Below are 14,967 nucleotides of genomic sequence, written 5' to 3' on the forward strand. Positions count from 1 at the left end.
ACTTATTTTGCAGGTACAATCACTAAAAATGCTGTGATAATATGAAATGTTCCGATTGTATGCGTGGATGCGACCACGGTGGCTGGCTGGCTTGTAAACACTGGCACCCACGGGGCAGCTGAGGCACACTCAGGCCACACTTGGGATGCATCTCGGACGAATCACTTGAGGTGAAGCAAAATTTTTGCATTAAAATGTATCGTATGGTGGATTTAACGTAAGGTGATGCCATCGTATGGTGGGGGTCCAGTCTGCCGACTGGCGAAATTCACGATTGGCGAATCTATTTTCCCCATAAGAAATAATGGAAACCCAATTAATCCATTTCAGACAGCCAAAAGTATTAAAAAATAATTATTTTGAAGGTTAAATATGGATTTACATACAGAAAACAATGACAAATAAATTTTTTTTTTTTTTTTTCAACAAGTCGGCCGTCTCCCACCGAGGCAGGGTGACCCAAGAAAGAAAGAAAATCCCCAAAAAGAAAATACTTTCATCATCATTCAACACTTTCACCACACTCGCACATTATCACTGTTTTTGCAGAGGTGCTCAGAATACAACAGTCTAGAAGCATACACATATAAAGATACACAACATATCCCTCCAAACTGCCAATATCCCAAACCCCTCCTTTAAAGTGCAGGCATTGTACTTCCCATTTCCAGGACTCAAGTCCGACTATATGAAAATAACCGGTTTCCCTGAATCCCTTCACTAAATATTACCCTGCTCACACTCCAACAGATCGTCAGGTCCCAAGTACCATTCGTCTCCATTCACTCCTATCTAACACGCTCACGCACGCTTGCTGGAAGTCCAAGCCTCTTACCCACAAAACCTCCTTTACCCCCTCTCTCCAACCCTTTCGAGGACGACCCCTACCCCGCCTTCCTTCCCCTATAGATTTATATGCTTTCCATGTCATTCTACTTTGATCCATTCTCTCTAAATGACCAAACCACCTCAACAACCCCTCTTCTGCCCTCTGACTAATACTTTTATTAACTCCACACCTTCTCCTAATTTCCACACTCCGAATTTTCTGCATAATATTTACACCACACATTGCCCTTAGACAGGACATCTCCACTGCCTCCAACCGTCTCCTCGCTGCTGCATTTACCACCCAAACTTCACACCCATATAAGAGTGTTGGTACTACTATACTTTAATACATTCCTTTCTTTGCCTCCATAGATAACGTTTTTTGACTCCACATATACCTCAACGCACCACTCACCCTTTTTCCCTCATCAATTCTATGATTAACCTCATCCTTCATAAATCCATCCGCCGACACGTCAACTCCCAAGTATCTGAAAACATTCACTTCTTCCATACTCCTCCTCCCCAATTTGATATCCAATTTTTCTTTATCTAAATCATTTGACACCCTCATCACCTTACTCTTTTCTATGTTCACTTTCAACTTTCTACCTTTACACACATTCCCAAACTCATCCACTAACCTTTGCAATTTTTCTTTAGAATCTCCCATAAGCACAGTATCATCAGCAAAAAGTAACTGTGTCAATTCCCATTTTGAATTTGATTCCCCATAATTTAATCCCATCTATAAATATATTAAACAACCATGGTGACATTACACATCCCTGTCTAAGACCTACTTTTACCGGGAAGTAGTCTCCCTCTCTTCTACACACCCTAACCTGAGCCTCACTATCCTCATAAAAACTCTTTACAGCATTTAATAACTTACCACCTATTCCATATACTTGCAACATCTGCCACATTGCTCCTCTATCCACTCTATCATATGCCTTTTCTAAATCCATAAATGCAATAAAAACTTCCCTATCTTTATCTAAATACTGTTCACATATATGCTTCAATGTAAACACCTGATCTACACATCCCCTACCCACTCTAAAACCTCCTTGCTCATCCGCAATCCTACATTCTGTCTTACCTCTAATTCTTTCAATTATAACCCTACCGTACACTTTTCCTGGTATACTCATTAAGCTTATTCCTCTATAATTTTTACAGTCTCTTTTGTCCCCTTTCCCTTTATATAAAGGGACTATACATGCTCTCTGCCAATCCCTAGGTACCTTCCCCTCTTTCATACATTTATTAAACAAAAGTACCAACCACTCCAACACTATATCCCCCCCTGCTTTTAACATTTCTGTCATGATCCCATCAGTTCCAGCTGCTTTACCCCCTTTCATTTTACGTAATGCCTCACGTACCTCCCCCACACTTACATTCTGCTCTTCTTCACTCCTAAAAGATGGTATACCTCCCTGACCAGTGCATGAAATTACTGCCTCTGTTTCTTCCTTAACATTTAAAAGTTCCTCAAAATATTCTCGCCATCTACCCAATACCTCCATCTCCCCATCTACTAACTCCCCTACTCTGTTTTTAACTGACAAATCCATATTTTCCCTAGGCTTTCTTAACTTGTTTAACTCACTCCAAAATTTTTTCTTATTTTCATTAAAATTTCTTGACAGTGCCTCTCCCACTCTATCATCTGCTCTCCTTTTGCACTCTCTCACCACTCTCTTTACCTTTCTTTTACTCTCCATATACTCTGCTCTTCTTATAACACTTCTGCTTTGTAAAAACCTCTCATAAGCTACCTTTTTCTCTTTTATCACACCCTTTACTTCATCATTCCACCAATCACTCCTCTTTCCTCCTGCCCCCACCCTCCTATAACCACAAACTTCTGCCCCACATTCTAATACTACATTTTTAAAACTATTCCAACCCTCTTCAACCCCCCCACTACTCATCTTTGCACTAGCCCACCTTTCTGCCAATAGTCGCTTATATCTCACCCGAACTTCCTCCTCCCTTAGTTTAAACACTTTCACCTCCCTCTTACTTGTTGTTGCCACCTTCCTCTTTTCCCATCTACCTCTTACTCTAACTGTAGCTACAACTAAATAATGATCCGATATATCAGTTGCCCCTCTATAAACATGTACATCCTGGAGCCTACCCATCAACCTTTTATCCACCAATACATAATCTAATAAACTACTTTCATTACGTGCTACATCATACCTTGTATATTTATTTATCCTCTTTTTCATAAAATATGTATTACTTATTACCAAATTTCTTTCTACACATAGCTCAATTAAAGGCTCCCCATTTACATTTACCCCTGGCACCCCAAATTTACCTACTACTCCTTCCATAACATTTTTACCCACTTTAGCATTGAAATCCCCAACCACCATTACTCTCACACTTGATTCAAAACTCCCCACGCATTCACTCAACATTTCCCAAAATCTCTCTCTCTCCTCTACACTTCTCTCTTCTCCAGGTGCATACACGCTTATTATAACCCACTTTTCACATCCAATCTTTATTTTACTCCACATAATCCTTGAATTAATACATTTATAGTCCCTCTTTTCCTGCCATAGCTTATCCTTCAACATTATTGCTACTCCTTCTTTAGCTCTAACTCTATTTGAAACCCCTGACCTAATCCCATTTATTCCTCTCCACTGAAACTCTCCCACCCCCTTCAGCTTTGTTTCACTTAAAGCCAGGACATCCAGCTTCTTCTCATTCATAACATCCACAATCATCTCTTTCTTATCATCTGCACAACATCCACGCACATTCAGACTTCCCACTTTGACAATTTTCTTCTTCTTATTCTTTTTAGTAATCTTTACAGGAAAAGGGGTTACTAGCCCATTGTTCCCGGCATTTTAGTTGACTTTTACAAGACGCATGGCTTACGGAGGAAAGATTCTTATTCCACTTCCCCATGGATATAAAAGGAAAATTAATAAGACCAAGAACTATTAAGATAAAATCAAAGAAAACTCAGATGAGTGTGTATAAATAAATGTGTACATGTATGTGTAGTGTGACCTAAGTGTAAGTAGAAGTAGCAAGACATGCCTGTAATCTTGCATATTTATGAGACAGACAAAAGACATCAGCAATCCTACCATCATGTAAAACAATCACAGGCTTCGTTTTACACTCACTTGGCAGGACGGTAGTACCTCCCTGGGTGGTTGCTGTCTACCAACCTACTACTGTGTCAATTCCCATTTTGTAATTGATTCCCCATAATTTAATCCCACCCCTCTCCCCAACATTCCAGCATTTACTTCCTTTACAAACCCATCTTTCTTTCAACAAACCGGCCGTATCCCACTGAGGCGGGGTGGCCCAAAAGGAAAAACGAAAGTTTCTCCTTTTACATTTAGTAATATATACAAGAGAAGAGGTTACTAGCCCCTTGCTCCCGGCATTTTAGTTGCCTCTTACAACATGCATGGCTTACGGAGGAAGAATTCTGTTCCACTTCCCCATGGAGGTAAGAGGAAATAAACAAGAACTAGAAAGAAAATACAAGAAAACCCAGATGGGTGTTTATATATATGTTTGTACATGTATGTGAAGTGTGACCTAAGTGTAAGTAGAAGTAGCAAGACATACCTGAAATCTTGCATGTTTATGAGACAGAAAAAATAACACCAGCAATTGTACCATCATGTAAAACAATTACAGAAAAAATGACACCAGCAATCCTACCATCATGTAAAACAATTACAGGCTTCCGTTTTACACTCACTTGGCAGGACGGTAGTACCTCCCTGGGCAGTTGCTGTCTACCAACCTACTACCTAGGACAACCCCATCTGTAAATATATTAAACAACCATGGTGATATTACACATACCTGTCTAAGACCTACTTTTACTGGGAAGTAGTCTCCCTCTCTTCTACACACCCTAACCTGAGCCTCACTATCCTCATAAAAACTCTTTACAGCATTTAGTAACTTACTACCTATTCCATATACCTGCAGCATCTGCCATATTGCCTCCCCTATCCACTCTATCATATGCCTTTTTTAAATCCAGAAATGCAATGAAAACTTCCCTACCTTTATCTAATACTGTTCACATATATGCTTCAGTGTAAACACTTGATCAACAATTAATAATTATTGTTAATTATTATTATTATTACCATCGACATTCCTTGTTCACTGAATTAATTCATTTCTAACACTTACCCTTAGATGCCACTAGAGATGCCGAGAATGTAAACATACAGATGAACACTCCAGCTAACCCCTTTACAGTGAACTACTTACGTATATCATCCATTTTCCTCTTGTGTTTTCTCTTCCAAGTGCTGCTGCACTTCTCTTTTTTGTACTATGGGGTGCACAATAAAGTAGAAATTTGTACAAAGCTAGTACAGTGGAACTTCAAATTTCGAATGTATCACTTATCGAACATTTCAAAAATAGAACCCTTTTCTCGAACCAACTTTGTCCCTATTATCGAACGTGCCCCTATTTTCGGACTGCCGGGTACTGGACCTGTCCACCAGCCCGCTCTGTCTGCGTCACCGTGCAGGCGCCGTGAGCCAGTCTGACTTTGTTGATGCTTGAGTGAACACTAACCTGCACTCTCATTCAAACATTTTACGATTATTTCATTGTGTTTAGTGCTTGTGGGACTGTGAAACAAGCTACCATGGGTAAAGAAAGTGAGAAACACCATAGATGTGAAGAAGGAAATACTACAGAAGTATGAGAGTGGTGTGAGACTTGTTGAGCTTGCCAGGATGTATGGGAAAAGCAAGTCAACCATCGGTTCTATCCTGGCAAAGAAAGAACAAATCAAGGAAGCTGATGTTGCAAAAGGTGTTAATGTGCTAACCAAAAAAAGACCACAAATAGTTGAAGAGGTTGAGAAGTTGTTGCTGGTGTGGATCAAGGATAAAGAGATGGCAGGTGATAGTGTTTCAGAGACGATTATTTGCGAAAAGGCAAGGAAGTTGCATGCCGATCTGGTACAGAAAACTCCTGGAACTAGTTCAATGACAGAACCATGTCCCATTTTAAGGAAATGTTAAAGAGGTGCCAGAAACAGAGGACTGTGGACAGTTATTTTGTGAGACAGGGTTCGAGTGACTCAATCTGGTCCTAGTGGCATTAACCCATAAACGGTCCAAATGTACATATACATTTTTTCAACATTTGAAAGTATGTAAAGAAAGTAGATCTTTTTGTTCTTCTACATTTGAAAATGTGTAAAAAACTCTGATCTACTTTTTTTTTTGTTATATTTGAAAATGTGTAAAAAAATTTTAGATCTACTTTTGTAGCACTACACATGTGAACGTAGATCTGCTTGGACCGTTTACGGGTTAAAAGACAGAGAAGGGAAGTAACCCCAGAGAGGGCTTTACATGAAGTCCTCATGGAGGGGGATTCTCCTTCCAAACACTAACCCCAACTCCCTCTCTCCTCCTTCCTATCTTCCAGATGCCATCACCAATCTTCAATGAAGGTAAGTAAAAATGTTATTTTATATTTATATACATAATTGAACACTATAGTATTTGTTGTGTGTATGTAAAACTGTAATTAATCTCTATAAAATGTATTTTTTTGTGAATGTTTTTGGGTTTCTAGAACGGATTAATTGTAGTTCCATTATTTCTTATGGGAAATATTGCTTCGATTTTCAGACTTTTCGAATTTAGAACTAGCTCCTGGAACGGATTAAGTTCGATATTTGAGGTTCCACTGTATACTGAGTGGCTACAGGAAGGAGATTGAGATGCAGTGTCCCATCTAGGGAATTGGATCTGTGCTCCGGTTCCCTGAATTAATCCTGAATACCCTCCACATCCCCCCCACAGGCTCTGTATAATCCTACAGGTTTAGCGCTTCCCCCTTGTTTATTATAATAATGAGATGCCGTGCTACCCACTTCCATGACCCAATTTCTCGTACGGCACACAATACTGACTGGTTGGAGAGCCAGTCTTAACTGCAAGCTGTCGGTAAAGAAGTGTGTCTCTAAGTGAGGAGTACCTGTAGAACACATCTCCACTGCCTGCAGCCTTCTCCTCACTGTAACATGGCTTCACACCCATAAAAGAGTGTTGGTACCACTATACTCTCATACATTCCCTGCTTTGCCTCCATGGATAATGTTCTTTTTCTCCACAGATGCCTCATTGCACTACCCACCTTTTTCCCTTCATCAGTTCTATGGTTCCCCTCATCTTTCATATACCCATATGCTGACAAATCCACTCCCAAATATCTAGACACATTCACTTCCTCCATTCTCATCTATTTGTTCTCATTATTTGTGACCGCAGGGGAAGAGTAAGACACATGTACATTAGTTATACTTTTTGATGTTCTCCAACATAAACAGGCCTCTGCTGTCTCTCTTCAGCTCTGTATCCTCCTCATCTATGTATCTAGACTGGTACAGCCTCTTGCAGGCTGCCATAACCTCCTAATTCATAGGTTGGATCAGAGAAGTGGTATTAGTGGATAGAAATATGGCTTTAATTTTATCATTTGTGCTGCTTAAATTTTCAACCCTAGAGTGAGGTGTGTTATCAGGCAGCAGAATGACATCCTCAGGATCTGGTTTAAGGACCTCTAGCTGGTACTGTGTGCTTCATGGACGAAATGTGTAAAAAAAAAAAATAGTCATGAAATACATCCCTGTCACACCACCCTTTCTTACTGGCAGTTTATTCATGTAATCTTTTAAAGCCTGTACTAGACAAATGTCAGAGTTAGCAGACTTGGCCCAATACTTCAGATGACAGTTGGACACTATTCCTATGGACAAAATGCAGAATTGCTTACTCTGTCCATTTTGTCCAATAATGAGAGCATTTGTCTGAAATTTCTGAAATCCATTAACCCTTTCTCTGTTCAAATCCCCAATCTGAAACTTGTCAACAATGTACAAAAATTTTAAAAAGAAATTTGTTATTTTTTCTTATAAAATGGTAGAGAATCTTTTTCTGAAGGTAATAAAAAAAAGTACAAAAATTAATGGAAAATTTATGAAATTACACTTAGTGAATTTTGCTGTGTCAGCAATATTTATGCATCAGCAATTTTGCCCACATTTGAGTGCTATTTTAGGCCAATTATATTGTTCTGGTCAACCAAATTCTTAGCTATTTCACTAGTATGTCTTCCATTTTAACAATTGACCACAAGAAATCGTCCACTTAACTATTTCAACTACCCAATAAAGTGATCAGAAATTCGTAATTTGGCCAATTTCACACAAATTTCAAAATAGGGTTTAGAGCAAACAGTGCAGGCATCCCTGGCACTAAAATAACATTTCCTTTGTTCATTAGTTATGTTCCCAGGCTTTCCACATGAATTCCATTTTGATTTTTTATTCACACAAGAAATAGAAGATTTACTGTTATGCAAAATTGTAATAATTGTATAAATAATATCAGTGCATTTGGGAACACAGACCCACATTTCTGCTACTTTGAGCTCAATTTCAAGCTATTTTCAGTCCTAAAAGCAATAAAAAAAATCATCTCTATGTCTGTAATATATCTTTCATTCTATTAAATGAGGCCAGGAAACTAGGAATACAACCATAAAAACCATATGAAAATACACTGCAAATTTGCTGTTCTAAACCAAAAATGCTGTTGAAGTTTTTTTTATTATACATTGTGTGCTGCGGGATTTTTTTATATGGTGCACATTATCACTTAGACTCATTCTTTCATATCTAGGTCCAAATTTACTACTCACAACTTATCTGAGTGAACTAAGCTCATGGCATAGTACTATGGCACTGGCAGTGACCTCAATGCCATAATACTATGGCACAGTCTTTAATGTTGATTGATTTCAGATTGAACTTAGCTACTCAGTCATTCAGACCTGCATTTATTTCAGTAATTTACTTATTATCATCCCACTAAAGGACACACAATTAGTGGGAACACTTTGCATTGTTATTTTCTGTGTGTGTTGTAAACTTCAGATTTCAAGAGAAGTTTACTGATCAAAAGGGACGAACAGTTGTAGGGCAGAATCTTAATTCTTGATGAATTTGTATTACTTATTGGATAGCAGTTTCAAAGTGATAATGGTATATGACTAGAACTATGTGCAGCATGAGTTTATGCATCAGAAATCACTTTTATCATGTTTTCATTATTATTTTAATGTTACAGAAATGAATGTGATATTTTTCAGGCAGCTGCCTTAAATACTGAAGGAAGAAGGATGTCCAGAAGTTTGTCTCGAGAATTAGATTGTAAGTTGCAGGATTCTGGGAAAAATTCTCATGGTGAGTTACTCTTAGCTATCCTCACAGATGGAAGTCAGTTTTCAAAAGTAACTATAAAATCAAATTTTTATTTGTATGTCTTTTGAAGAACTTTTTTTCATAATTATTATAAACACTTTTTTTAATAACTTCTGATTTTCATCATGGAGTTGCATACAAGTACTTTCATAGATGATGATTGGTTAGGATAGAGACTGCATAATTACCTTAGAACATTTAAATTTTGATTTTCACATACCAAAGCTAATGTAATTACCTATTTTCCCTATTTGTCATTACCTACTCACATTTGTTGTAATTGAGCTCCAAGTTTTGAGCCCCTCTCTCTAACCTTTTGTTTGCTGCTTTGAATTACATCTGAAAATTCATATTTACATTTGACTCACTGTATGGTTTCTGCTTCTACTGTGTCATTCTCTCAATCAATCCACTCTTTAATGCAGTAAGACCCTAACTGACAGTGCTTGACGTTTTACGTTTCACACTTTGGAACTAATTCATTACAGTAGACTGTCAATTAACACAAAGAACTTATGGGAAAAATGGTGTTATGTTCCTTGGACCCCCAAAAATGGCAAACAAACTTTTTTTGTTGCTTAGGCCTCCATATTGTAAAAAAAATAAAAATGGTAATGTAATTGTAGTTCATTGTTGTGATGTATTTTGTTGACTGCATTCCTTTAAAGCTACAAATGTTAGATACAATATTTCTTACCATATATTATGGTTGCTGGTATATGTTGATCATCACTAATCCGGCATCATTGGGACCTGTAGGGTGCCGGATTACAGAGTAGTTATGTTAGAATACACTTAACCCAATGGTGATATTTACGCATCGGCGATTTTACCCACTTTACACCCTATTTTGGGCCCATTCTATTGTTCCGGTCAACCAGACTCGTAGCTATTTTGCTAGTATTCCTTCTATTTTTGCCGATTGAGTACAAGAAACCGCCCATATACCTATTTTAACCCTTTGAGGGTTGAGACCCTTGATCCTGGACTCCCACTGGGGAGTCCAGGATTAAGGGTCCATGTACACAATATCATATTCAGGATCGAGCCCCCCCCCCTCCCCCATTATTTTTTTTCTTATGAGAAGATAGAGAATCTTTTCCCAATGGTAATGGCACCAAAAGTATGAAATTTGATGGAAAACTTAAAGAATTATGCTCTCACGAAGTTAACGGTTTCAACGATGTTTGCTCATTGGCGATTTCACCCACTTTGAGCCCTATTTTCGGCAAATTCCAATGTTCTATAGATTGGGTACAAGAAACTGCCCATTTACTGATTTCAACTACCCAATAAAGTGGTCAGAAATTGGCAGTTTGGCCAATTTCACACAAATTTCAAGATGCCAGTTTCAAACTAGGGTCCAGAATAAACAAGACAGACATTCCTGGCACAAAAATAACATTTTCTCTGTTCATTAGTCACATCTCCAGGCCCTTCTTAAATTACACTTGCTTTCCATTTTGAATTTTTATTCTCACAAAAAATAGAAGAGTTACTGTTATGCAGACTACTGCATTATTGTAAAAATGGTATAAATAATATCAGCGTACTTGTGAATGAATATTAGACTCGCCTGTTGACATGTATTGGATGCTTGGCGTGATTTGTTTACTCTTGAACATCAGCAAAAATCAAACATTTCTGCTATTTTGAGCTCAGTTTCAAGGTACGTTTCATTGTGAAGCCAATCAAAATCATCTCAACTTCTGTAATATATCTTCCATTCTTTCAAAATGAGACCAAGAAAACAAGAATACAACCATAAATACCATACAAAAATACACTGCAAAGTCATTGTTTTAAATAAAAAACACGAAGTTTTTGTTTTCTCATTATGCACTGCATGCTGCAGGATTTTTTTATACTGTGTGCACTGATCCAGGCCCCTCTTTTATTACGCTTGCTTTCCATTTTGAGTTTTTATTCACACAAATAATAGAAGAGTTACTGTTAGGCAGACTACTGCATTATTATAGTAAATTGTATAAATAATGACTGCGTATTAGACCGGCCAGTTGGGCACATGTGGGATGGTGACATTTGTTTACTCTTGAACATCGGTAAAAATCAAATATTTCTGTTACTTTGAGCTCAGTTTCAAGGTACAGTGAAACCTTGTTTTTCGTTTTCTTTGGTTTTCGTCGAATTTGGTTTTCAATGACTTTTTTCGTCAAAATTTTGTCCCAGTTTTCGTTCATCACCTCGGTTTTTGTTAGTCTGCCATACCGAACGTATCTGCCTGCCTGCGCCCACACAAAGCATCCCATGCGTTCTCTGTCAGTCGGGCTTTGTTTCTCGTCAAGTGAGTATTACCTCGCATGTTCATCCGAAACATTTCATAATACAGTGGACCCTCAACCAGCGATATTAATCCTTTCCTGAGAGCTCATCGTTAGTCAAAATTATCGTTAGTCAAGTTAATTTTCCCCATAAGAAATAATGGAAATGAAATTAATCCGTGCAAGACACCCAAAAGTATTGAAAAAAAAAATTTTACCACATGAAATATTAATTTTAATACACACAAACTGAAGATTACATGCACAGTTACATGACACTTAACTTTATTGAAGATCTGGTGATGATTGATGGGATAGGAGGAGGGGAGAGGTGTTAGTGTTTAGAAGGGGAATCCCCTTCCATTAGCACTTGAGGCAGCAAGTCTTTTTCTGGGGTTACTTCCCTTGTTCTTTTAATGCCACTAGGACCAGCTTCAGAGTCACTGGACTTCTGTCGCACAACATATCTGTCCATAGATACCTGTACCTCTCATTCCTTTATGACTTTCCTAAAGTGGTTCACAACATTGTCAGTGTACAGGTTGCCAACATGGCTTGCAGTAGCTGTCAGGGTGATTTTCATCAAAAAAGGTTTGCACTTCAAGCCACTTTGCACACATTTCCTTTATCTTAGAAGTAGGCAACTTCTTCAATTTCTCTCTCCCCTCCTCCGAAGCAGTTTCCTCAGGTCTGCCCTCTTGCTGTTCAAGATGATCTAGCAGCTCATCAGTGGTTAGTTCTTCACTGTCCTCCACCACCAACTCTTCCACATCCTCCCCACTAACCTCCAACCCCAAGGACTTCCCCAATGCCACAATGGATTCCTCAACTTGCATAGGATTCTCAGGGTTAGCCTCAAACCCTTCAAAATCCCTTTTGTCTACACATTCTGGCCACAGTTTTTTCCAAGCAGAGTTCAATGTCCTCTTAGTCACTTCCTCCCAAGCCTTACCTATAATGTTTACACAATTGAGGATGATAAAATGATCTTTCCAAAACTCTCTTAGAGCCAGTTGAGTTTCTGAGGTCACTACAAAGCACCTTTCAAACATAACTTTTGTGTACAGTTTCTTGAAGTTGGAAATAACCTGCTGATCCATGGGCTGCAGGAGAGGAGTGGTATTAGAAGGCAAAAACTTCACCTTAATGAAGCTCATGTCCCTAGAAAGTCGCTCTGCCAAGTCTGAAGGATGACCAGGAGCATTGTCTAATACCAGGAGGCACTTAAGGTCTAATTTCTTTTCAATTAGGTAATTTTTCACATTGGGGGCAAATGCATGGTGTAACCAGTCATAGAAAAAGTCCCTAGTGACCCATGCCTTACTGTTTGCCCTCCACAGCACACAAATTAGCCTTGAGGACATTGTTTTTCCTGAACACTCTGGGAGCTTCAGAGTGATACACCAATAAAGGCTTCACTTTGCAATCACCACTAGCATTGGCACACATCAACAGAGTAAGCCTGTCTTTCATAGGCTTATGTCCTGGGAGTGCCTTTTCCTCCTGAGTAATGTACGTCCTGCTTGGCATTTTCTTCCAAAACAGGCCTGTTTCGTCACAATTAAACACTTGTTCAGGTTTCAGTCCTTCACTGTCTATGTACTCCTTGAATTCCTGCACATATTTTTCAGCCGCTTTGTGGTCCGAACTGGCAGCCTCACCATGCCTTATCACACTATGAATGCCACTACGCTTCTTAAATCTCTCAAACCAACCTTTGCTGGCCTTAAATTCACTCACATCACTAGTTGCTGGCATTTTTTAATTAAATCGTCATGCAACTTCCTAGCCTTTTCACATATGATCGCTTGAGAGATGCTGTCTCCTTCTATCTGTTTCTCATTTATCCACACCAATAACAGTCTTTCAACATCTTCTGTCACTTGCGATCTCAGTTTCGAAAACATAGTTGCACCTTTGGCAAGAACAGCTTCCTTGATTGCCGTTTTGTTGCCCACAATAGTAGCGATGGTTGATTGGGGTTTATTATACAACCTGACCAGCTCAGAGACACGCACTCCACTTTCATATTTAGCAATGATCTCTTTCTTCATCTCCATAGTAATTCTCACCCTTTTTGCTGTAGGGTTGGCACTAAAAGCTTTCTTGGGGCCCATGGTGACTTATTTTGCAGGTGCAATCACTACAAAGGCTGTGATAATATGAAATGTTCCAGTTGTTGTATGTTTGGAAGCGACTGCGGTGGCTGGCTGGCTTGTAAACACTGGCACCCAAGGGACAAGTGAGGCGCTCTCAGGCCAAAGTGAACGTGTATGGTACAGAACGAATAGCGCTGGTCGGGTTTTTAAGCGTTAGTTGAGGCAAAATTTTTGCGTTAAAATGTATCGCTAGTCTGATTTATCGTTAATCGATGCCATCGCTGGTCGCGGGTCCACTGTAATCCATTGTTTTTTCTGCTTGTTTATTGAGTGTGACTGCTAAATAAGCCACCATGGGGCCAAAGAAAGTTCCGAGTGCCAGCTCTTTGATAAAGAAGGCGAGAAACACAATAGAATTCAAGAAAGAACTCATAGCAAAGTACGGGGTTGGATGCAAGTGGCCAGGATGTGGAAGATTTGGAGGATGACCACAGGGAAAAGCTAACCACTGAAGAGCTGCAACACCTTCAACTGGAACAGCAACAGATTACAGCTGTGGAAATTGCTTCAGAGGAGGAGGAAGAAAGAGGGGAGAAAGTGCCTTCTCCAGTGATTAAGGACATGTGTGCAAAGTGGAGTGAGTTGCAAAGTTCTGTTAAGAAATATCACCCTGACAAAGCTGTTGCAAGCCGTGTCTGCAATATGTTCAATGACAATGCCTTGTCCCGTTTTAGGCAAATCTTAAAGAGACGCCAGAAACAGACCTCTCTGGACAGATTTTTTGTGCGACAGGGGTCTAGTGCCAGTAAAAGACAAAAAAGGGAAGTAGCTGTCGATAGGGACTTGATGCCTGAAGTCCTTATGGAAGGGGATTCCCCTTCCAACCAATAACCTCTCCTCCTCCCTCTCCCCTCTTTGCATCTTCCATATGCCATCAAGAGTCTTCAGTAAAGGTAAAAATGATATTAAATGTTCATTTATCCATTTCATTAGTCCTTTATATTTATTTCTCATTGTTTTCTGTATGTAAAACTATAGTTATTCTCTATAAAATATAATTTTTGTTAATACTTTTGGGTGTCTGGAACTGGTTAATTGGATTTACATTATTTCTTATGGGAAATATTGCTTCAGTTTTTGTCGAATTCGGTTTTTGTCAGACTTTCTGGAATGAATTAATGACGAAAACCAAGGTTCCCCTGTATTTTTCGTTGTGAAACCAATCAAAATTGTATCTATTTCTGTAGTATATCTTCCATTTTATCACATGTGACCAAAAAACGTGAATACTACGACCATAAAATTTTCACTTTTTTCTCATTATGCATTGCGTACTGCCTGATTTTTTTTTTTTATATAATGCACACTTACCACAAACCTATTCTCATATATAGGCCCAAATTTACTGGTCACAGCTTACCTGAGTGAGCTGACCTCATAGTGA

The 14,967-nt window shown here is 38.9% G+C and overlaps 1 protein-coding gene across 5 annotated transcripts in view; it reads left to right on the top strand.

Annotated features, from left to right (window-relative positions):
- Positions 1 to 14,967, top strand: part of LOC128689188 (uncharacterized) — a 433,687-nt gene that overhangs the window by 309,656 nt on the left and 109,064 nt on the right. For 4 of the 5 annotated variants that reach the window (XM_070087146.1, XM_070087144.1, XM_070087149.1 and 1 more), the window contains one exon: positions 9,031 to 9,124. In XM_070087146.1, the coding sequence (XP_069943247.1) occupies positions 9,031 to 9,124 (94 nt within the window). The remainder of the gene's footprint in view (positions 1 to 9,030; positions 9,125 to 14,967) is intronic. The other variant, XM_070087148.1, reaches the window with a different exon arrangement.

The sequence above is a fragment of the Cherax quadricarinatus genome, chromosome 21 (genome assembly GCF_038502225.1).
Source record: "Cherax quadricarinatus isolate ZL_2023a chromosome 21, ASM3850222v1, whole genome shotgun sequence".
Classification (NCBI taxonomy): domain Eukaryota; kingdom Metazoa; phylum Arthropoda; class Malacostraca; order Decapoda; family Parastacidae; genus Cherax; species Cherax quadricarinatus.